General features: G+C 46.9%; 1 protein-coding gene across 5 annotated transcripts in view; it reads right to left on the reverse strand.

Annotated features, from left to right (window-relative positions):
- Nucleotides 1-5,573: 5,573 nt before the first annotated feature.
- ZFAND2B (zinc finger AN1-type containing 2B) overlaps nucleotides 5,574-25,606 on the reverse strand; it is a 139,680-nt gene continuing 119,647 nt past the window's right edge. For all 5 annotated transcript variants that reach the window (XM_029604977.1, XM_029604978.1, XM_029604981.1 and 2 more), the window contains exons 9-10: nucleotides 20,617-20,695; nucleotides 5,574-7,065 (exon numbers count right to left, since the gene is read on the reverse strand). In XM_029604977.1, coding sequence (XP_029460837.1) covers nucleotides 7,021-7,065; nucleotides 20,617-20,695 — 124 coding nt within the window. In that variant the 3' untranslated portion in view covers nucleotides 5,574-7,020. The remainder of the gene's footprint in view (nucleotides 7,066-20,616; nucleotides 20,696-25,606) is intronic.

Raw genomic sequence — 25,606 nt, forward strand, 5'->3', positions numbered from 1 at the left:
CAGAGTCAGGTTTCAAAGCTGACATCATCCTAGATACATCCTTGCAGTGACCTCGGTCATTCAGTATTTTCTTCAAAAGCCTTTGTGGACTTACTATTGAAAACTGATTAAAATCTTGTTTAAAAACAGATAACCGTAACTGTACTCAACCAAACATAAGCACTGAATCCCCAGCAATATTAGAGAAGCCCAGATCTAGGGATAGGGAGATGGCTTACCTGTAGTCCTTTTGGGAACAAGATTTCATATGAATTTCCTTGGCACTGTTCCTGGGCAGCCATGGGCAGGATTGCTGAGTCCATCTATTTACACTAAGGAAAACAAAATTATCAGGTAAGTAATTTCTCCATTTCCTAGAATGTAGCCAGATGGACTCAGGACAATGGGATGTACAAAGCTACTCCCGGATGGCGGCAGGAGGCTGCCCATGGTCCGGTTAGCACCGCCCTTGCAAAGGGCCTGCGACCTCTCAGGCCCGAATGTCCAGGCAATAGAACCTGGAGAAGATGTGCTAGGAAGACCACGTCGCTTGCTCGGCAAATGTCAGCGGGAGACAGTAGCTTAAGCTTCCGCCCAGGATACCGCTGGGCCCCTAGTGGAAGAGCTTTAACCTGAAGGGGTAAAAGGCTTCCCTTTCTGTACATAAGCTCCCGTGTCACTTCCTTGATCCAGCAGGCTATGGGTTTCTCGCAAAACTGCTTCGCCTTGTTTCCTTCCACCGTGAAGAACAAGCGGTTCGTCTTGCACACTGTTTCTAGGTACCGTACTAACAGTCTACCGACGTTTAAGAGGAATAGGAGGCGGTAGTCTTACAAGTCCTTGCGTCTATCTAGGGACGGTAAGGAAATGCACTTGTTCGGTGCAAGTCAGTCCAAGGAACGACTCCCCGACATGACAGTGCTTGTAGTTCAGAGATGCGACGAGTCGAGCATATCACACCAAGAATAGTCTCAGAATTAGCAGGCATAGGGAAAGAGCACACAGCGGCCGAAAGGAAGGCCCTGCCAAGAAGTCCAATAATAGGTTGAGGTTTCATAGGGGACCGGCCACTTTAAGGGCGGTCGAAGGTGTTTAACTCCTTTTAGGATAACGGGCAAGTCCGGATGCAGATAGGCGGGCTCCATTCATCTCGCCTCTGAAAAAGGAGAGAAGCCACCACCTGTACTTTCAAGGAATTGAGGGGACAGTCCTTGTTCAGGCCATCCTGTAAGAATTCCAGGATCATGGGATCTTGGTACTCCACGGGGGCACCCCGAATTCCTCGCACCAGGCCTCAAATACTCTCCAGATCCTCACGTATGCCAGGATGTTGAGAACTTCCACCTGCGGCGCAAGGTGGTGATTACGGCCACCAAATATCCACACTTCATCAGGCGAGCCTCTCAAGGGCCAGATGTAAGACAAAACTGAGTTGGGTCCTCATGAAGGATCGGACTTTTTTGGAGAAGGTCTGTGTGTGGGGGGAGGCATAGGAGGCTCTCTACCAGAAGCCTCCACATATCTGCCGTACCACGGGCATCTTAGCCAATCTGAGGCCACCAGAAGGACTAATCCTTTGTTTGATCTTGTGAATGACCTTGCCCAGCAGAGGCCACGGAGGGAAGGCATACAGTAAGATCTCCTCTGGCCAGGTCTTGGCATGGGCATCGAACCCTTGGGAGTGATAATCTCTTCTGTGACTGAAGAATCGGGGACCTTAGCATTGTGAGAAGTGGCCAGCAGTTCAATGGATGGGAGTCTCCAGCGATCTACTAGGAGCTGGAAGGCTCTGGTTGAGAATGTCCATTCCCCTGGATCCAGACTCTCCCTGCTAAGGAAGTCTGCTCTGATGTTGTCTTTTCCTGTGATGTGGGAGGCCAAAATCCCTTGTAGATTTAGCTCCACCCATTCTATAAGGGGATCTATCTCCAGAGACACTTGGTGGCTTTTGGTTCCTCCCTGGCGGTTGATGTAGGCTACCGTTGTTGCGTTGTCAGACATCATGCAGACTGCTTATCCCTGGAGCCTGTGGCTGAATTGTGGACAAGCTAATCGGACTGATTGGGCTTCCAGGCCGTTTATATTCCAGCGTGCCTCTTTCCTTGGTCCATTGTCCCTGGGTTGTCAGTTCCTGATAGTGGACTCCCCACCCTCGGAGGCTCACATCCGTCATGAGGACTAGCCAGTCTGGTGGGGAGAGACTTACACCCTTGCTTAGATGCCCTTCCTGTAGCCACCACTGGAGCTGAGTACATACTTCTATCAGTAAATGGAGGTGAATTGAGTAGTCTTGAGACAGTGGGTTCCAACGTGACAGCAGGGAGCATTGGAGTGGTCACATGTGTGCCCATGGTACTACCTTCAGGGTTGACGTCATCAAGCTGAAGACAGCTCCACACCCTGGGGCACATTGTGTTTGTCAACTGACGCACTTGGCACAGTTTCCTTATCCTTGAGGGATGGAGGAAGACCTTGTCCTGCTTGGTTTCGAACTGGACTCCCAGGTACTCTAAAGACTGGGAGGGCTTGAGACTGTTGTTGTTCATGTTCACTATCTAACCAGTTCCTGAAGCAGGAAACTGACCTTGCTGGTCACCTGGAGGCTCTCTTCCAATGACTTTGCCCAGATCAGCCAGTCATCTAATTAAGGGTTGTACCAGGATCCCCTTCTTTCCCCTCAGTGCTGCCACTAGGACCACCATAATTTTGGAGAACGTTCTGGGGTGGTTCCCAGGCTGAAGGGCAATGCCCGGAACTGATAATGGTGGGCCTAGTACCATAAAGTGAGTACACACTGGTGGTCTTGACAGATTGGGATATAAAGGTAGGCCTCCGAGAGGTCCAGGGATGTTACGAACTCTTCCGGTTGTATGGCCATTATGATGGAGCAAAGAGTTTCCATGCGGAAGTGGATTACTCACAGATGACGACTGACACTCTTGAGATCCAGGATAGGGCGAAATGAACCCTCCTTCTTAGGTACGATGAAATAGATGGAATAATGCCCTGTATTTTCCTGGGGTGTAGGTACCAGGGTTGTAGCCCTCAAACTAAGGAGCCTTACCCAGTGTGGATTCCACTGCTAGTTTTTTTTGTGCTGGGAGTGGCAAGGTGATATCATGAACATGTCCCACAGGATGCTGTAAAATTCTTGGGTATATCCTTTTCGTATGATGTCCAGTACCCACACTTGACCGACATGATCTTGGCCCACCTCTGATAGAAGAGGGATAGTCTGCCCCTTATCTCCTCATCCCGTAGATGGGTCGGCCAAACTTCATTGGGAAGTTCGGGTCGAACCAGAGCCCAAACCAGTTCCTTTTTGGTTGTCGGTTCTGAAAAGACTGAGACCTTCCAGAGGGTCGAGATGTCTGAAACAGCAAGTGTCTGTAGGGCCGGAAGCACTGGGAGCCCCTGGCTCGACCCCTCATGGGCGAGAAGCGCTGACATCTCTTTCTTATTTTTCGGTTGCCGAGGCACTGGAGATTCATCCCATTTATTAGCTAGTTTTTCCAATTCGCTTCCGAATAGAAGGGGTCCCTTAAAGGGCATCTTCCTGAGGTTTGCTTTAGAGGTCGCATCCGTTGACCAATTTCGCAGCCAAAGCTGTCTTCTAGCTGCCGCCACCACAGAGGCTACTCCTCTGGCAGAGGTACGCACTAGGTCAAAGCTTGCATCTGCTAAAAAGGCCACAGCAGGTTCCATTGCTCTTTGGGAAGCACTTCTGAGCTATCTGCTTCTCTCTCGAGAAACAGACATGAAAGAGCCACCAGGGCACAACAGAAAGCGATCTACAGTGTCTTGCTGTCGCATCAAAGGCTTGCTTAAGGATGGACTCCAACCGTCTGTCGTGTCCATCCTTCAAGGCCGCTTCTCCCTCTACTGGGATAGTTGTCCCAGTAGACAGCACAGACCAGGGTGTCCACTTTTGGGAAATGCAAGCATTCTTTAGCTGCTGGGTCCAGGCGGTCCAGGGCCTTCAAGGCCCAACCTCCTTTAAAACTGGCTTCCGGAGCATCCCACGCCAGATCAATCAACTCCCAGATGGCTTCCAGCATGGAAATAGCAAGAGGATTTCTGTAGAGACACCAAGATGGGATTCCTCTTTGGTTCCAACATAGGGTCTGTGCTACAAATTCCCAGAGTCTTCAGGGTCTGGGAGACCAGGGCTGGCAATTAATCTCTGTGGAAAAACCATAGCATGGTCCGGTATGGCTTCAGGCCTGGAGGGATTTCCCCTTCCTCCAATGAGTCTGCACCCTCATCTTCGTCTGTGGTGTCTGGGTCCGTCAGAGATGCCCTTGGTGAGGCAAGGCATGTCCCAAGGTATGCTGATAGGGCTGGGAGGACAAGGTCTTTCCAGCTGGGCTCAGACCGGGCAGGGGCAGCAGCTGATTGCACCTGAACAAAGGCTTGAAGGCCCTGAAAGAATTCCAATCAAGAAAAGGTCACCGGGTTCATACCTAGCCCAGGAGGAACTGGGGTAGGGGCCACTGAACTGCTCTCTCCAGGGAGGATGCAGCCCTGCGATTGCTTAGATACGGGGTGCTATCAGTTAAGGTCGTGGCTGACCCGTCCTCCGACTGGGAGAGGCCGGGCTTGGAAAAGCTCTCCCTGGGCTTCCTCGCAGTACTGACACAGGATGGATTCTAGGTCAGACTGTGTGGCACTAATTAGCAGGCGGCACAAAGGGAGTGGCCCTTGTGCTTCTTAGTTGCCAGAACCATAGTTACTGCAGCTTGTGTGTTCAACTGGTTACTGCCTGAGCTCAAATGTGCACAATTCCGCCCCGATGTGCGTAAGAAAAGCACCAGTTGTGCGCAGTTATGTGTGCAGGAACACGTGCACCAAGGAGGCTGGTCTGCACTGCGTGTACAGATGGAAGGTGGGGGAAAATGGTGCCACACAAAACCGCACACAAGATGACGCCTACCACATGGAGTGCCCACCAAGTCTGAAGTGGGGCCTAGCCCATCGGCGGGCCACTCAACCCGCTCGGAAACCCCCATCCCTTGCCGCAACGGGATCAGAACAGTCGTCAGTATGGCTCGCCGAGCAAGAAGACCGGAGGAAGACTTACCAAAGCCCTTCTACGTCTCTGAATTGAAGGAGTTCTTCTGCTATTAATCAAGTTTACTTAGGTATTATCCAGTTATTAATTGCATCAGTAGCATGGGATCTTCTTGGTGTCTGGGTACTTGCCAGGTTTCTGTGGCCTGGTTTTGGCCTCTGTTAGAAACAGGATGCTGGACTTGATGGACCCTTGGTCTGACCTAGCATGGGAATTTCTTATGTTCTTACATAGAAACATAGAAACATAGAAATGACGGCAGAAGAAGACCAAACGGCCCATCCAGTCTGCCCAGCAAGCTTCACATTTTTTTCTCATACTTATCTGTTTCTCTTAGCTCTTTGGTTCTATTTCCCTTCCACCCCCACCATTAATGTAGAGAGCAGTGATGGAGCTGCAACCAAGTGAAATATCAAGCTTGATTAGTTATGGGTAGTAGGGGAAGTAACCGCCGCAATAAGCAAGCTACACCCATGCTTATTTGTTTTACCCAGACTGTGTTGTTCAGCCCTTATTGGTTGTTTTTCTTCTCCCCTGCTGTTGAAGCAGGGAGCTATGCTGGATATGCTTGTAGTATCAGTTTTTCTTCTCCCCTGCCGTTGAAGCAGAGAGCTATGCTGGATATGCGTGAAGTATCAGTTTTTCTTCTTACCTGTGCTCAGTCTCCGGCTGCTGGGGAAGAGGGCATAGACTGTCACCGCCGTGCTCGGTTTCCTGCACCCGGTGCCTTTCTGCTGTTTTGGCAGCAAGTCCACGCCGCGAACTGGCTACTGGACTAAGCCACACATCTGAGGGATCTCGGAAATCGCCTCAGGAATTCTCAACTGTAGGAGGGACCATTATGTATCACCGCAGAAGATCGGGGCTCAATCTTTCTGCAATTTAAAGGTAGAAATCTGAAGGTAAATCATACTATGTTCCCGATAGGGGAGACACAATCAACATCTGCTAGGAGACTGAGAGATACTGAATGGCTAAGGTCACTGCAGGGGTATATCTAGGGTGACATCAGCTTTGAAACCTTACTCCATCTCCATCTGCTAGCAAGGGAGCACAAAACCCATTGGTCCTGGGTCCATCTGGCTGCACACTAGGAAAATATGTTTAAATAAAAAATAAAATAAATCTCATGCATATTCAGTGTGGCTAACCTGAAAACCCAGCCAGCCTGCGACACTTGAGGACTGGGGTTGCCTTCCCTTGAGCTAGGTCTGTGGATATAAGTTGTCTATAGGACCTTGCACTTCCAAGGGTTTTACAAAACTGCACTTAGAATATCCTAGAGAAAGGATTTTGCACTTTCATTTATAACCATGCGAATCCCTGGGCATGGCACTAACTGGAAACTGTACTATAAAGACCAGAACGACATCTAAAGTGCTTCTCAGCAGTCCTATGGCCTTCTAGACTACTGTGCTTCTTCCTCCTCCATGTAAACGAGCAGCTTGGTGCAGCAGAAAAATCTTAAGATCCTCACATGGCGCATTATTTAAATCAATCCACAGAAAAGAGAAAATCCTGCAGCACATCATCCAATTATTGTGCACCAATAACTACCCTCTTACGTCATGTTCCATTATTTAAGGGCTCAAATTTACTTTTCAGTCACTTTACTCTCCCATGTCTCTGCTATCTCCACTCATATGAGCACATAAGGTGGAAAATTTAAACTCAGTCCCAACAGCCAGATAAAGAGTCATTAAAGAGAGTCTCTGAGCATTAGTCTCTCAGGGCAGTGCAGCTCTTTTCAGACGTTGCAGGAATGGATGTTACAAAAGAATAGTTTTGCAGCTGACATACAGTCTAAAAGGCGCATCTTGATTATTTTTGGTTTGATCATTATACCCCTGAAAGAAACTATCTGAAATTAATCCAGTCCACTTTTCAGCCCAAGCTCCATGGTGCAGGAATCACTGGAAGAGTCATTCATTGGTCCGTGTGCAGAAAACAATCACACTGCCTCTTGGATCTTATGTCAGGATGCAGTTTGATGCTTTGGAATTTTGGTTCTGTGCCTGGAAACGAGAGAGAAAGAACAGCCCATCCTTATCACGGTGCTCCAGGTGGCTTTTCCAGGCCTCCACCACCCTTCCCCATAAAGAATTCCCTCTTATCTCCTCCGATATAATTAAGCAGAATCTGTGTTTTACTCTACTACAATTTTAATATTTTCAGTTTACCACAATTTCTTTCACCTCAAGTTTTCTTCCAAGGTGAAATTACTTCTTACCTGATAATTTCCTTTCCTCGAAGAGGGCAAGCCAGCCCATACCAGTGGGCTGTGTACTCCAACAGCAGGTGGAGACGGAGAAAATGGCTTGCTAACGACCCTCTCATATAGCTCATTACAAATATCAGCCAGCCAGTATTTTCTTGAAAAGCCAACTGTGGCCACTAAACCACCTACAGTTACACACAATATACCCGTTATTATCATTAAATAAACTTAATGCTTTATTACAACTCACTTTAAAAAACATACATGACATTTCCTATATTATATCCACTCACACCACATGGCGTTTTGGACGGAGAAGGTAGACGATTTTGACATGGTGGTTATATGATGAAGTTGTTTGGTGACAGTGCATAACGGCTTTGAGAAAGGGGAGTAAAACATTACAGAATAGTAAGGTGGTATATTGAAGAAATGACGACGGGTGAATGAAAATGTTTGGTGGAACCTTTTGCGGTAGAAATGAAGAGTGAAGGTTGGAAGAAATTGAATTTTATTCGAAGCACACGAATAACAGAACTAGAAGTGCAATCTCATATTCCCCATATGAATAAGAAGTGATTGGTGATACAGAACCGTTGGATGTTCCCTATGTGATGGAATACTAAAGAGTGATTATAAAGCTGATCCCCTGAGGAAACCAGTGGGTGAAACAGGAGTCTCCTGTTGGGAGAATTGGGAGAAAATTGTGTGAACAACAAGCCAACAAAGATCAGGAGAAAGAATATAGTGAATGTGATTGGGAGGGAACATTTAAGTTGTATTACACATGAAAAAGAGTATCACAAATTAATTAGGGTATTAAAATTAAAGGGTAGTGGAAATTTGTGGGAATAAAAGACATTATGTAAATGTATTTAAATACATGTAAAAAATATAGCGTTGATAGTAAGTTTTTAACATATTTAATATGTATTGTCTGTAGAGATGAATGTGTGGTTGAGTGGATATAATATAGGAAATGTCATGTATGTTTTTTAAAGTGAGTTGTAATAAAGCATTAAGTTTGTTTAATGATAATAACAGGTATATTGTGTGTAACTGTACAAGTGTAGAATACCTGTAGTGAACCCATTGTTTTGATATATATTTGACACTACACCACCTAAACATTATTGCATCCTTCCAATAATCACTAATTCAAAATTAAACGTTCTTCCATTATTTATTTACATTTTTTATTTTATTTATTTTTACACACTACAGCCCTACAACCCTAAACAAAACACTAAGATCCCAAAATGAAGGACTCCTGAATAGCCCCACTATACGGAACACACATATGACACAAATAAGAGATTGAGTATTTTCCATAGGAGGTCCTAAGCTCTGGAACTCCCTACCAGAAACTCTGCGTTTGCTACCAGATAGAAAGAAATTTAAAAGTGAATTAAAAACATGGCTATTCATAAACGCTTATAATGTATCTTAAAACTCATAATACACAAACCCACAAAAGACAAGAAAGACAAATAATTGCAGCATGAAGAATAAATCAAATAAGAATGCATAATTCTCAAACAGCCCACAGACTAAGATGTGAAAACTACCATTTTATTTGTGATTACCAAAACTCCTAGCCATATTATGTACTTGTCATAATTTCATTTGCCCCAGAAACCCGCTCTAGATTCATGGAAATGAATCTACATATGAATGCCAACATTGTAACCATTTGCTTTGTTTTTGCTTATGTTTGTTGAATTTATAACTATGAATGTCATCTTGTGATCTATACATGGAACGACAGTATGTAAAATGTCCAATGTAAAACCACCAACAAGTCTCAGAGGAAAACTGTAAAACAAATATCGTAGAACAAAACTCACAAGGTACAGTGCAAGTCCACACACATTCGAGATCCTTGCCATACAATACGTTCCTTAATAAGGATCTCACACAACACAAGAAGTCAACTACCTCAAGGCAGCCTGGGGCAGGATGGTGGACTGGTTTGCCCTACTTCGAGGAAAAGAAATTAACTGGTAGGAAGTAATTTCACCTTCCTCTTCATCTGGGTAAGCCAGTCCAAACCAGTGGGGATGTACCAAAGCTCCCCCCCCCAGAAAGGCAAGAGGCTGCTGGAGGCCCAAGCAGCACTGCCCTAGTAAAGGCCGAATCCTCCCACGCAGCCAAATTAACAGATAGCATTTGGGAAAACATATGAAAGGAAGACCACATTACCGCTCTACAAATCTCTGCTGGAGAAAACAAATGCAATTCCACCCAGGAAACCACCTGCGCCTGGATCGAATGCGCTTTTATCTGCTTTGGAAGAGGTTTCCTGGCATCCACATAGGCCACTGCACCACTTCCTTAATCCACCGAGCCACTGTAGCACGAGAGGTTGCCTCCACCTTCACCTCTCTGCGAAGGAGAAAGCAGATACGTTGTACGAAAGACATTGGTAACCTCCAGATAACACAGTAAATGCCACCGCACATTCAACGGCCACAATTTCCTGAATTCCTGTCCATCCAAATCCCTATTTAAAGGTTGGTAGAAAAACCAACTAATTCAAATAGAAATCTGAAACCCACCTTCCAAAGAAAGGCAGGATCCTATCCAGTGTAATAACCAAAAAGGGCTCTCGATACGACAAGGCTTGCAATTCTGAAATCCGCCTCACTGAACAAATAGCGACCAGAAACACAGTCTTCAGAGTCAACAACTGCAAAGAAATACCCCACAGAGGACAAAAGGTCGGACTAGTCAAAAAGGAGAGAACCAGATTCAAATCTCACAAAGGCACTGGGAAACACAAGGGGCGGGGGGGTCTAGGGTGCTTTACACCCCTCAGAAATCTAGACATGTCTGGATGTGGAGAGGGGCCTCCCTTGTTTGCGTCCAACACCACACTATGGCAGCCTCCCGCATCTTGAGCGTGTACAAGGCTAAACCTTTATTCAGACCTTCCTGTAAAAAAATTCAAGATGAAAGGAAGAGACACTGAAGTGGGAAGACAAGAGTGGTCCTGACACCGATATTCAAAGACCCGCCAGATCCGGATATAGGGCAAGGAGGAGAAAAATTAATGTTCACAAAAGAGTTCTCACCACTGGACCTGAATACAGTCAAGCCCTCTCAAGGGCCAAACTGTAAGACAAAACCAATCTGGATTGTCGTGAAATACCATATCCTGCTGCAGAAGCCCCCCAAGCAGAGGGAGCTGCCATGGATCCTCCGGCAGCAGATGACAGATTTACATACCACGGTCTGCGCAGCCAATCTGGAGCCACCAGAAGCACCAAGCCTGGATACTGTGCTATCTTCTGTATTAATCAACCAATCATGGGCCATGGTGGAATCGCCTATAGCAACTTTCCCCATGGCCAAGACTGAACCAACACATCCACTGCAAGCGCTAGAACCTCCCGGGTCAGACTATAAAAGCAATCCACTTTCATGTTCTTGCGGCTTGCCATCAGATCCAGAAAGGGCTAACCCCATCGAACCACGATGAGTCAAAACACTTTGGGGAACAATTCCCATTCTCCTGGACCCAACTTGTGATGACAGATAATCCGCCTGCGTGTTGTCGACCCCTGCTATATGAGAAGTCGACAACGCTAGCAAATGCTGTTCCACCCATGGAAGGAGGAGATCCATTTCCTGAGAGACTTGCTGACTTTGAGTTCCCCCTTGATTTATGCAAGATACCACTGTCGCGTTGTCAAAAATTACTTTCACCGCTTTTCCTTCCAACCTGGCCTCGAACTGCAGAAAGGCTAGCCAAATTGCTCAGGCTTCCAATTGGTTAATGGACCAAGATGACTCTTCAGGAGCCCACTGCTTCTGCACCACTAGCTCGACAGTGAGCTCCCCAACTCTGTAGACTCCCATTTGTAGTGACCACCAACCAGTTGGGAGTCTCCAACTCCATTCCTTTCTACAGATGTTTCAGATGTTATCACCAAAGCAACTGTCATCTCTCCTCTGGCGGCAAGGTCAACAGCACATTGTATCCCTGAGACTGAGGATTCCAGTGGGCCAGACGGGACCTCTACTGAGGAAGCATGTGCACACATGCCCAAGGAACTACCTCTATCTTTGTGGCCACTGACCCCAGCATATGCAGGTATGACTATACTGATGCAGAGACCACTGATCTCAGTGCTTGGGCCTGTCCCTAGATCTTCTGAATGCGGGACTCTGGAAGAAACACCTTGCCCTGAGCTTTATCGAACCGGACACCCAGATACTCCAGGACCTGAGAAGGCTGCAGGTGCTCTTGGCCAAATTCACTATCTGGGACTCTGCATCTGACTTGGCTCAGATTCGCCAGTCATCCAAATACAGATAATTCCCTCCTTGGGGAGAGCCATGGCCACCACCACCACCACCATCACCTTGGAAAAGGGCCTAAGCACCGTGGCCAAGCCAAAGTCAACATCTGAAATTGATGATAGCGGCATAAGAATGCAAAGCAAGTAACTGTGATGCTGTTTGCGAATTGGAATATATAGGTAAGCCTCTGAGAGGTTGGAAGTAGTAAGAAAATCTCTCCTTTCTACCGCCATAATGCCTGATCTTAAGGTTTCTATTCGGAAATGGGTTACCCGAAGGGCTTGATTGGCCCCTTCAGATCTAGAATAGTTTGAAAGGAGCCTTTCTTCTTGGGAACCACAAAGTAAATGGAATAGCAGCTTGTACCTTCCTGATCCTTTGGGACCAGAACGGCCTTCAGAGCGATCAGCCTCTGTAATGTGGCCTCAACCGCTGCCCACTTTTCTGTTGAATAAGGGGAAATCATAAAAGTGTCTGATAGAGGATGGATAAGCTCCAAGATGTAGCCTCCACGTGCCACCTCCAAGACACACTGGTCAGAAGTGATGTGGGCCCACCTCCGATAAAATTCAGACAAGCAGCCATGCATCTCCGGAACTTGAGGATGGATCCCCAAAACTTCATTGGGAGGGTCGAGGAGCTCCAGAGCCAGAGGCACTCTTTACCTGGCTTTCTTGCTCAAAAAGTTCAGAGACCTTGTAAACGAGCGGGACCTCTGATTAGTCAAACTTCTGGAAGAATGAAGATGCCAAGTGCTCTGAAATTGCCTCTTCGCTGACTAAAACCAGATAGATTTCCTATCCTCTGGTAACTGAGGAAATTTGGACTTTCCCCATCGATCCACCATCTGCTCCAATTCCTTTCCAAACAATAAGCACCCCTTAAAGGGCAACTTGTAAGACTGGACTTTGAAATATATCAGCAGACCAGTTCTGCAGCCAAAGTAGTCTTCGGGCTGCAATCACCGAAGGCCCCCCCCCCCCCCCCCAAGCAGCCGTTCACAACAAATCAAAGCCTGCATCTGCCAAGAACACAGCTCCCGGCTCCAGGTATGAGTCACTCACCCAAAGCCTCCTGGGCTAATTGCAATCTGGCCCTGGCCACACCATATAACAGCAAGCGGAGATTTGGAGATTCATGGCCTCTGCCTCAAAGGCCTGTTTCAAAATCGCCTCAATTTTCTGATCCTGGGAATCTTTTAAAGCTGCACCTCCTTCCACCAGAATGGTGGTATATTTCGTCACTGCGCTGACCAGGGCATCCACCTTGAGAAACCAGAGCTGCTCCCTAGCCTTAGGGTACAAACCTGCTAATGAGCAACCCCCTTTGAAACTAGTCTCAGGAGAATTCCATTCCAAAGCAAACAATTCTTGATCAGCCTTGTGCAGAGGAAAAAAAACCAGGATGTCCATTGCAAGCTAACCATCACAGGATTCTTCTTCAGATCCTGAGCCACAGCATCAAGGCCTCCTCACACCACAGGGGCTTCAGGGTCTATAAAAATCAAACCCAACATCTCGTCTCTGTGAAAGAGCCGAAGCATTATCCGGTAGGGCTCTGCATTTGGGGTAATCTCCCTCTTCTCTAAAAACACCTTGCTAGGAGCCCCTATTGAGGATCCCGATTCTTCCTAGGAGTCTCCCGAAGGATCTGCATCTTCACCTTCTTCCCCCGCACGCTGTCCTCGTCTCTTGCTTGCCTGTCTTGGGGGGGGAGACGAAGACTCCTTTCATCGCTTCCATGATCCTGAGGAGGGAGACCGCTGACGCAGGCGATCCCGAAATTCCACCTGGGACCCTTCCTGCCCCCTTACAAAGGCCTGCAGGCCTTTAAAAAATTCCATCCATGACATGGTACAAAGAATCTATTCCCTGAGTAGGTAAAGACCTTTCTGAGCTCTCCCCCCGTGGGAATTGGCAGGAGAGGCGGCAGGGAAGACTCCTCACCCCCCCCAGGAGAAGCTGCTGCCACACTTCCCTTCTGTGAATTGGGAGCTCCTAAAGTCCCTGCAGGGACAAATTCCCCTGCAGAGACATCTCCTTGAGCCTCCACACATTTCTGGCAAATGCTGAGCAATCTCCTGGGGCTAATTACCTGCTTATGGCAAGCAGAGCAGACTGGCAATATTTTCCCACGCAGCTCTCCTGACCCATCTCTCTCCCTTGCATGCTTCAATAGCAGTCCTGCAAGTCCAAAATGGCACCTGCCGCACGGTTCTTGCACTGCCTCAGCACTCCAACCGGCTCCAAAACTATCACTCCGGCTTCTGCTCACAACATGGCCTCTTACTCCTGCCCCTCCTCTGTGCACAATCGCTACTTCTGCCTCTGCCAACATGGATCTTTTTTTAATCTGCTGCGGTGAAGCCAGTCAAAGGTCTGTAGCCGGATACCACAGAAAACAGGGCAAGGAGCAAGCAGAGGAGAGAAGGACATGGCAGAAGAAGAGAGACAAATAAACAGGGCTGAGCCCAAGGCTCCCTTATCCTACTGGCACTCTCCCCACAGGAACTCTCCCTCTGTCAGGAGGAGGACTACGGCACCAGTCTTCATCTCACTCCCATCCTGTGTTATTAGACACTCAACTGAGGGAGTGAGCAAAGACCATCACTACAGGAGGTCAGAACAGCCTGTTCAATCCTGGCAGACCAAAGTCCAAAAGCAAGGATGCAGGTCCACCATCTACTGGAGACTGAGAAATACTAGCTGGCTGATGTCTGAGGTGAGCTATATGAGAGGGATGTCAACAAAGTCCTTGTCCTCAGTCTCCACCTGCTGGATGGAGTGCACAACCCACTGGGGAGGACTGGCTTGCTCGGATGAAGAGGAATCTTGGTTTTGCTCCCTCTGATCCCGAGATGAGATGGGTACAGAGAGAGTACAGTTGCAGAGCTGCTGTTACTAATAACCCTTGCTCCTGCTATCCAATGTAGGTGTAGTAAGCTGTGCCTAATGGGGCGGATTTTAAAAGGGTTACGTGCATAATATATGCACGTAACCCTTTTAAACCCGCTCCTGCGCGCGCCGAGCCTATTTTGCATAGGCCTGGCAACACGCGCAAGCTCCGGGACGCACGTATGTCCCGGGGCTTGAAAAAAGGGGCGGGGACGTTCTGGGGGCAGGACTGAGGCCTCCGGCACAGCGGCTGTGCCGAAGGATCGCACGCAACCTACGCCTGCCCAGAGGCAGGCGCAACTTATTTAACCAAGGGGGGGTGGGAAGGAAAGTTCCCTCTGAGGCCGCTCTGATTTCGGAGCGGCCTCAGAGGGAACAGGAAAGCAATCGGGGCTCCCCTAGGGCTCGGCGTGCGCAAGGTGCCATCTCTCTAGGCTTGTTCTACCGCACTTCATATACCGCACTGACCATCATTCACAAAATTTTAACAAAGATGACCAAGGCCTAAACACGCTTAACATAACTCATCAAAAACCCTCTAGAGAAACCTACGCTCCAATAACTCAAGTTACTTAAACATAGAAACATAAAAATGACGGCAGAAGAAGACCAAATGGCCCATCCAGTCTGCCCAGCAAGCTTCACACTTTTTTCTCTCATACTTATCTGTTTCTCTTAGCTCTTGGTTCTATTTCCCTTCCACCCCCACCATTGATGCAGAGAGCAGTGATGGAGCTGCATCCAATTGAAATATCAAGCTTGATTAGTTAGGGGTAGTAAAGGAAAATTAGTTCTTACCTGATAATTTTCGTTCCTGTAGTACCACGGATCAGTCCAGACACCTGGGTTGTGACTCCGCACCACCAGATGGAGACAGAGCAAAACTTGTCGGGCTCCCTACATATAGTAGAGGCGTCACCCACAGCCTCTCAGTCTTACGTAATGACAAAGCAAATAAAGTGCCCGACTAACTAAACTACCACCCGACCCTTAACAGGGCAATTCAAACCTACACCCCCAACTGGGAGAAACTGCCAGAACCAAAGGCGAACGGCATGTAACCAAACTTGAAATAAAGAGAACTAGAATCCAACCGAGCGGACTCTCTGTCGCTTCAGCGCAATCTGAAATCCGAAAAACGAACGGGCGGGAGCCTGGACTGATCCGTGGTACTACAGGAACGAAAATTATCAGGTAAGAACTAATTTTCCTTTCCCTGTACGTACCCGGATCAGTCCCAGACACCTGGGATGTACCAGAGCTAATGTCCAAGGGTGGGAGCAGAGAGGTCCCGCACGCAGAACACTCTCCCCAAACCCCTTAGCATCAGCCGCCTGGACATCCAAGCGATAATGTCTAGAAAAGGTGTGCAACGACTTCCATGTCGCCCGCCCTGCATATCTCCTGAGGAGACACCTGCGAGGCCTCCACCCAGGACGTCGCGTGAGACCGAGTTGAATGAGCCCGGAGACCCTTGGGAACCGATTTGCCCCGCAAAAGATACGCCGAACCAATAGCCTCCTTGAGCCACCGCGCAAATCGTAGCCCGAGAGGCGGCTGCACCCCTCCGAGAACCAGAGCACAAGACAACAGGTGGTCTGAGACCCGGAAAGGATTCGTCACCTCCAGGTACCGAAGGAGGATCCTGCGTACATCGAGTTTTCTCAACTCCTTTGAACCCTGATCAGACTGTGGCCCCACCAGAAAAAGCAGGAAGCTCGACAGACTGATTCATGTGAAAGGCCGATACCACCTTCGGCAAACAAGGACGGTAACCGTACGCAAGGAAACCCCCGAGTCCGATATGCGCAAGAAAGGTTCCCTCAGGACAGAGCCTGCAACTCCGAGACTCGCCTGGCCGAAGCAATCGCGACCAGAAGAAACCGCCTTCAGTGTAAGATCTTTTCAGCGTTGCCCGTTTCATAGGCTCAAACGGTGCTGCACAGAGGGCAGACAGCACCCAGTTCAAGTTCCAGGACGGACAAGGGTGCCGTAACGGAGGGCGGCAGGTGTTTAGCCCCCCGGAGAAACGCGCCACATCCGGCTAAAGAGCCAAGGACACACCCTGTATCTTTCCCCTGAGGCACCCCAGAGCCGCCACCTGGACCCTAAGGGTATTACAGGACAGCCCTTAGCGAGACCGTCCTGCAGGAAAGCCAGGACCGCAGGCACCGACGGCCGGACAGGATCCACCTTGCGATATCGGAAGCTGAGAAGTGGAACGGAAAAGCCACCGGCGGCCCGGCAAGACCCAGAAGCACTGGATCCATATTTGCTTCCTGCCGGGACTCCACCGGAGGGCCCTCAACATCGAGCTCCTGCAGAATGGCCGGAATGAGGGGAAATAACTCCTCCCTCTTAAACAGGCGGACGACCTTAGGATCGTCACCATCCGTGGGCTGAGCTCCTTTGCCGGCTCCCGGCTGAGCTGGGCCTTCGTAGTCGTCGGGCCCCTCAGGCCCCCGCGCCCGAGTCCTCCTCCGACGAATCTGTAGACTCTGAGCTCGAGCCCCGTGGGGCTCTCCCGTAGAGGCTGCTTTTCCCTCGGTGGATCTTCCAGAGCCCGATCCCGGGCCGCTCTTTTTCTGGGGCCGAGATCGATCCCCCTGGCTCCCTGAAACCTTAGGCCTCCCAGTCTTCTTCCTAGTCTTTTTAAAACTTCACCAATTTTCTGAGCAACAGCCGGAAATCTGCCGAAAAGAATCCTCCGTATCCGAAGAAGCGTCCGCGTCACTGAGGTCCCCCCGTGCCAGTCCCCCTCAGCAGCGGCCTCAACCAGGGGGGATGGCCCTTCAGGACCTTCCCAACCCCCCTGGGAAGCCTTCCACCGACGGGAGCCTTCCTTCTTCTTTCTTCTGTTTCCAATCAGAATCTTCTTTTTTTTTTTGTATTATTTCTTTAAGAATCCTATAAAGATTCCCTGACTAACTATACCAGCTACCCCAGGGATCCCAGAGACTGTGGGTGGACCTGCCCCATCTGCTGGAGACAGAGTAAGACCGAGGGGCTGTGGGTGGCACCTTACTATATTGTAGGGAGCCCGTCAAGTTTTTGCTCTGTCTCCATCTGCTGGTGCGGAGTCACAACCCAGGTGTCTGGACTGATCCGGGTACGTACAGGGAACCGCCCGCAATAAGCAAGCTACACCCATGCTTATTTGTTTTTAACCCAGACTATGTTATTCAGCCCTTATTGGTTGTTTTTCTTCTCCCCTGCCGTTGAAGCAGAGAGCTGTGCTGGTTATGCGTGAAGTAGCAGTTTTTTCTTCTTCCCCTGCCGTTGAAGCAGAGAGCTGTGCTGGATATGCGTGAAGTATCAGTTTATCTTCTCCCCTGCCGTTGAAGCAGAGAGCTGTGCTTGGATATGCGTGAAGTATCAGTTTTTCTTCTCCCCTGCCGTTGAAGCAGAGAGCTATGCTGGATATGCGTGAAGTATCAGTTTTCTTCTCCCCTGCCGTTGAAGCAGAGAGCTATGCTGGATATGCGTGAAGTATCAGTTTTTCTTCTCCCCTCCCGTTGAAGCAGAGAGCTGTGCTGGATATGCATTGAAAGTGAAGTATCAGGCTTAAAGATGCACATCTGACAACAAGAAGAAAGAGCCTTCTCCATCGCATCCCCCAAACTCTGGAACACACTAACCTGAAGACTTGAGAACACAGCACAACAAAACGTTCAAAAAAAGACCTAAAAACTTTTTTTTCTTCCACAAATTCTTCACTGACCCACTATCCACTGACCATACCAACCATCAAATGAACTCTCAACTCTAATCTCCAACCAAACTCGCTTCCCTCCACTTCCACCCAAGAATAGGTTATTTGACCTGACTTGCTTATTTCTATATATGCTCATTCTGTTATAATGTTTCAATACTGTTAAGAAAATAATATTCACTTTATAAACCGTTATGATGGCTCTACCGAATAACGGAATATAAAACTCAAATAAATAAATAAATAAATCTACGCAGACGATGTGCAAATCTTCATACCCATTCAAGACTCAATCTCCAATGCATTCAAGACCTGGGAGAATTGCCTCAGCGAGATAAACAGACTACTAAACAACCTCCACCTTGCACTGAATCCTGCAAATACCGAACTCATCATCATTTCACCACACAATAACTCCATGCCTTTGCCTGCCAACAGTTCCTCCCCCCCCCCGACCTCATTCAAGGAAAATGTTCGAAGCCATGGTGACATCTTCGATAACCACTTTAACCAAAAATAATCTATCAACACAACCATAAGGGAATCCTATTTCAAACTTCCTTAAAAAAACTTAAACCTCTCCTCCACCACAGTGATTTCCGCACTGTACTTCAGGCCACTATCCTATCAAAAATTGACTATTGTAATTCTTTACTCCTTGGCCTTCCTGAATCCACAAGCAAACCACTTCAAATCCTGCAAAATGCTGCAGCTAGAATACTTACCCGCAAATCAGATCACATTACCCCTATCCTCAAGGAACTTCAATAGCTCCCAATATCCTCCCGTATCCTCTACAAAAATTTCTCCATCATACACAAAACCATTCACAACTGCAATAAACACTGGCTTGGCAACTCCCTACACCTTCTTTCCTCCACACCCCCTCTCCAAAAACCTACTGCCTGCTCTCCACGAAAGAGCGCGCCCTCTCCTTCGCAGGACCCACCCTTGGAATTCTGCGCCGTCAGACCTTCGTCTAGAGCCATGCTCACAAAAGAACCAAAAAACTAAAGACACGGCTTTTTAAAAAGCCTTCCCGGAATAAGTATCTCCTCCCCGCACCTTCCCCCCCCCCCATCGCCCCTTCCTGAGTGTATAACCCCCCCCCCCCAGCATGCTCATAGTTGTAAAATGCCTCCCAAACTTCGTACCCCCTTTAGTTTCAATGCCCCTATTCAATCTCTATCTTCCTTGTTAACAACCTACTTATCAGTTTCATCCTGCAATGTTCCTTTGGGCTTTGTTTTGATTCCCCCTCCCTGTTTCTCTCAAGTTTCTTGTAAACCGATTTGATGTTCTTACGAATACCAGTCCATAAAAGCCTTTAAATAAATAAAGCGTGCACCCCTTTGTGTGCGCTGACCCCGGATTTTATAACATGTGCGCGGCTGCGGGCGCATGTTATAAAATCGGGTGTAGATTTGTGCGCGCCAGGTTGCAGCACAAATCTACGCCCTCGCGTACCTACTAAAATGTGGTCCAAAGTGAGCAACCTGGCAGCACTCCTATGGACTGCTGTTCAGGCTCTCTCTGCTCCTGCAACTGCTTTCCACAGACTCAGTTTATTAATTCAATACTGAAAACAAGTTCTGGCTTCCCTGGGTAAAACTTGGCCTTTGCTCTGTGTGCTAGGAAATTATGATCTTCAATCTGCTGCTTAACACTCCTCTTGCAAGCTTCCACAGCCTAGCTCCTCTCCCCTCCTTGCATTATTTAAAAAATGTATATGCTGCATCATAAAATTCAATATTCATAAACCACATAAAACAAAAACCACAGAAGACATGACTGTGATTATAATTAAAAGCAAACATGCCAACTGTTAATTTTCAGTTTGAAATGAATATTAATCACGCTCATTTTTTTCAAACCCTAAACACCTTATCCTACTCCCATACTCTCTCCCCTTCTTATCCGTCCCCACAAAACACTCCCTCCTCTCCCCACCTTGTTATACAGACACTCCTCCTGCAGCTTCCCAGGACTCGTTCCTCTCCCCCTTCTCATTACCTGATCCTCCTGCAGCTTCCTACAGCCTTGCTCCTCTCCCCACCTGTTATACAGACACTCCTCCTGCAGCTTCCCAGGACTCGTTCCTCTTCCCCTTCTCATTACCTGATCCTCCTGCAGCTTCCTACAGCCTTGCTCCTCTCCCCACCTTGTTATACAGACACTCCTCCTGCAGCTTCCCAGGACTCGTTCCTCTTCCCCTTCTCATTACCTGATCCTCCTGCAGCTTCCTACAGCCTTGCTCCTCTCCCCACCTTGTTATCCTTACCCCACTCCTGTAGTTTCCTATAGTCTCGATCTCTCACCATCTTATTAATCTGACAAGTATCAGCTGGCACAGTTGAGATGTACATTAGACACAGACTGGCTGCCGTACACTGCCTGACTTTAGTGGGTGCTGCCGAGATGTACACCAGACACTCACCGGATGCTGCTGCCGTCTATACTCTTCCTCACTGGCTGAAATTGCCTGCGCAAGAGCAAAATCCTCCTCTTCTTGGCGGCTGAAATTAAACACCGGAGTAAGTAGCCAATCGGTGCCAGCTGACATATCTCTGGATGAGAGCTCAGCAAAGGGAAATTTGTGCTTACCTGATAATTTCCATTCCTTAAGTCCCACAGATCAGGCCAGATGAGTGGGTTTTTCATCCCAACCAGCAGATGGAGACAGAGAACCAAAGCTTCACTGTATATTGGTACATAAGCCATCTGCAGTCGCTCGGTAAGATCTGAAGGTCTTGTTTACTGAAATCTTTGGTGACTTGTTGAGATTTTACTGTTTTAATTTGTTTCACTGATCTTAATGTTTTAATTTTCTGTGTTAACATTAATAAAAACAAAAAATTATAATTTTATGTGAAGGTAATTGTACTTTACAGCACTGTTATTAGTTCCGGTTGTTTGCCTCACATGTACAGCATGTTGCTTTATATTCTGTAGCAGATTTCATGTACGGCTGTTTTGCTTGTCTGTACTACATGTGTTGGGCTGTGCTCTGTTGTACTGCTGTTCATTTTCTGGTATATTGCAACTGGTTTTTGCTTTAATAAAAAAACCTTTTCAAATTAAAAAAAAAAAAAAAAATAAAGTGGAAACTATGCTGTGTTATATTACATATTTTGTTCCCCGCCTAACATGCTTTCATTGTAGGCAGGATATAAATATGGAAAATAAGTACCCAGCAAATGAATAAGTTAATAACTAACCTCACTTTATAATGAGCAGGGGGAAAACAACCTCCATACTGGAGTACTTAAACACACAATGCATACAGAAAAGAGAGATGTCTTCAGATTAGAATCAGGGAGGGACTCTGGTCTGATCTGTGGGACTTAAAGGAATGAAAGAACCAAGTTTCCTTTCCTCTTTGACCCCCAGGTCAGTTCAGACGAGTGGGATGTACCCAAGCTCCCCCAAAGTGGGCAAGAACCTGATAGACCCCTTGATCGCTCTCACCAAACCCAGCTGACTCCAGAGCCCAAACATCCAGCCTGTAGTTTTTGGCAAAAATATGCAACAAAGACCAAATTGCCACCCGACAAATCTCCTGCGATGCAACCAACTGACACTCAGCCCAGGACGCCGCTTGTGCCCTAGTTGAATGAGCTCACAGACCCTCCGGGACTTAACACCCTTTGCTTAAGTAAGCTGAAGAAATTGTCTCCTTCAACCAATGAGAAATGGTTGCATTCGATACTTTCTCTCCTTTCCCATGTTTATTTATTTATTTAAAAACTTTTCTATACCGTCGCTAAGTTATATACCATCGCAACGGTTTACAAATAGGCACATAGACTAAGGTAAGTAAATGTAGGATATCGTACATTCTAACAGGTGCCAATAAAGTTCGGTGAAGAGCACAAATAAATATGTTCTCTAGGGGGCACACATGAAGTTAGCAAGTAGCTCATTTAAAACAAATCAAAGAAAATTCTTTCACTCAGTGCATAGTTAAGCTCTGGAATTCAAGGCCAGAAGCCCGCGTTTTACGAATCACAGACAGTTTCAATCCGCCCTGAGGAAGCGTTAAGCGAAACGTTAACGTTGGCGGGGATTCATAGCACAGACTTGTCTAAGGCATAAAAAGAAACTGCAACAAGTCTCAAGATAAGTGCAACATTTTTTTAGGACAAAGAATTTTGATGACAATCTTGTCCTTTAATCAAATAAGTATATTAACTATGGGCTTCAAACGTACAAGTCATTTTGGATACGATCCTAAAAAAACAGTGTGAGAGTTAGCGGGTAAAGTTTGCCACTAAAGCAGTTGAATTGCAAACAAGTTTAATCACCTTTGAAGTTTTACATACACACTGTCTGAGAATGTTTCACTAATTGAAACCAGTTTGTTACTAATTCTGAACTATTTTCAAGATTACAAAGTTATTCATTCAAAAAAGTGAAACTGTTTTTAATAAAAAAAGAAAAAAAGAGACATATAGAAACCTATGATTGAACTTACTGGTTACAAAAAACTTTGGTTAACAAACCTGTTTTACCAGTTCTGAGGTCTCTGTCTCTATGCCAGCCAAAAATTAAATCACAATTATTAATTAAAATACTTAAATTGAAATTTACAACCAGTAGTTTAATAAAGATTGGTTTTTAATGAGTAGGTTTATCCGCATGATTTGTGGCATTGTTTACAGTTAGTTAATTTGTGGAAATACATTGGATACTAGCTGGTCCCTGTTTTTTGTCATTACAGCACTTAGTGTAACTGGGTTTAAAAAAGGTTTGGATAAGTTCCTAGAGGAAAAATCCATAAACTGCTATTGATAAGAAATAGCAGCTTGAGATTTATTTAATGTTTGGGTACTTGCCAGGTACTTGTGACTTGGCTTGGCCAATGTTAGAAACAGGATACTGGGCTTGATGGACCCTTGGTCTGACCCAGAATGACATGTTCTTATGTAAAACTATTTGTGACTTTCAAATACTACAATAAAATACAAAAAAATCCAAATGAAGTTTCCGAGTTTGAGGAATCAATGCTTCCAAATTTCCAAAAGGCAGGCAATGCCTCAGATGAAAAGAGGAAATCACCTTTGGCAAAAGGAAGGAAGAGTGCGGAGAGAACCTCTCCATCCAAGAACTGGAGAAACTGATCCCTACACTACGAAGCTTGCAACTCAGAAATACAACTCAAACAGCCACCAAAAAGACCGTCTTTAACATGAGATCCTTCAATGAAGACCTTTTCAAAGGCTCAAAGGGCACCTTATACAAAGTCCACAAGATGAAATTAAGATTCCTCAGAGGACATATCGGTCTCCTTTGAGAAAAATTATATCCAGGTGTGACACCAAGGAGAAACTATCCACCTTTCCCCTTTAACAAGCCAAAGCTGCCACCTGAACTCTGAGGGAATTTAAGGCCAGACTTTTCTGGAGCCCTCTCTACAGAAAAGAGAATTCGAGAAATAGATGTCTGCATAGGGGACATCACTTCTCAAATATCCTTCAGATCCGCACAAAAGCCAAGGATGTTGAAGTCTTCCTAGCCCAGTGCAAGGTTGTAATAACTTTCCCTGAGTAACTTTTCAACCTCAACTGCCTCTGCTCAAAAAGCCAGGTTGCAAGACAAAAGCAAGCTGCCTGTTCCAAAATGATCGGGCCTTGACAAAGCAAAGCGAGGAGATGCCCAAGTCTTAATCTACCCACAATGAATCTTTATCCTTTACAGAACCCTGCCAATCAGCAGCCAAGGCGGAAAGACATATTGCACAACCCCACTCGGCCACAGCTAGGAGAGCATGTCGAGACCTTGCTCCCCTAACTCTCGCCACAACTGAAGAATCTTTGAACTTTTGCCTTCTCTCCAGTCACCATTAGATCCATCTAAGGAATTCACCATCTCCAATGAATAAGTGTTATTGCCTCGCTCGACAATTTTCACTCTCCAAGATCCAGCATGTGTCTGCTTAGAAAATCAGCCTGAACTTTTTCCCCTCCTGTTACATGTGACGCTAACAGAAACAAACTATTTTCTGCCCAGCAAAACAGGTTCTAGGCCTCTAGAGACACCGCCTGACTCTTGGTACTTCCTTGACAATTGATTTAAGTCAATGCTGTTGCACTGTCAGACAGGACTCTCACAACCCGATCGTGGCTTAAAAGGTAAAATGCCAATAACATCAACTGAATCATCCTGGTCTCGAGTTGGTTGACAGACCAGGAAGCTTCCGACGATGAGTAGTGCCCCTGTGCAAATTGGTTCTGGCAAATGGCTCCCATCCTGTCAGACTGGCATTTGTGGTCACTACCATCCAATTCAGTGTCTCCAATCCTATTCCTGTCTCCAAAATTGGCCAGTGACAGCCACGACCTGGCATCTTCAAGAGGCAGCAGATGATGCCCGAAATTCTCTAATTGAGGACTCCAGCATGACAGAAGGGCCTTCTGAAGTGCGTGCATATATGCAAAGGCCCTGGGAACCAGATCTAGCACAGTTGCCATGGAACCTAAAACTTGCAAATAATCACAAGCTTTGGGAGCTCAAAGACAAAGCAACTTCTGAATTTGATCCTGTAACTTCCAAATTCTGTTGGAGGTTAGGAACACTGCCTATCCCAGTCTCGAAATGGGCCCCCAGGTATTCCTGCATTTGACATGGTAGCAACTGGCTTTTTACAAAATTCACCACTCAACCTAGGGACTAAGGACTAACACCCTCTGGATAAACTGCTGGCACAGGTCCTATGACTTTGCCCGAATCAGCCAATCATCCAGATATGGATGGACTAAAATACCCTCACTGTGGAGGGTTGTCATCATGACAACCATGACCTTGGTGAACGTGCAAGGTGCCTTTGTGAGACCAAAAGGAAGGGCTTTGAACTAATAATGTCTACTTTAGAATGTCAAAACTGAGAAACCTCTGGTGCTCCTCCCAAATGGGAATATGTAGCTAGACCTATGTGAGATTGAAGGATGCCAAGAACACCCTAACTAACCACAAGGTTTCCATGTGAAACTTGGGCACCCAGAGGGAAGCAGTCACCTTCTTGAGGTCCAGAATGGGTGGATAGGTACCCTCCTTTTTTGGAACCACCTCTCACAAGTTCAGCAGATGTGCAAATATGGAACGAACTGCAGCCACCTTGTTTCTTGCGGTATAAGGGGAGACAATGAAAGCCTTGCTTATCAGATGTACAAACTAAGGAGAAAGTCTCTTATGATGGACAGTCCCACTGGTCAGTTATCTTGGTCTATTCCTCATAGGAAAGCTAGGTGTTCCCCGACCCTCTCTACCAAGGAGTGGACCAAGTGCGTTTCATTGCCAAGGTTTGGGAGTTCCAGAGATCAGATCGGAATTTTCCAGGACCCCTGAAAGGACTGCAGCCTATAGGAGCCTTGTCACTGCGAAGAGGCCCCCTTACCTGGTCTGTAGTGTCGGACTTCAAGGTATCTTTG

Source organism: Rhinatrema bivittatum, chromosome 6 (genome assembly GCF_901001135.1).
Source record: "Rhinatrema bivittatum chromosome 6, aRhiBiv1.1, whole genome shotgun sequence".
NCBI classification, from domain to species: Eukaryota; Metazoa; Chordata; class Amphibia; order Gymnophiona; family Rhinatrematidae; genus Rhinatrema; species Rhinatrema bivittatum.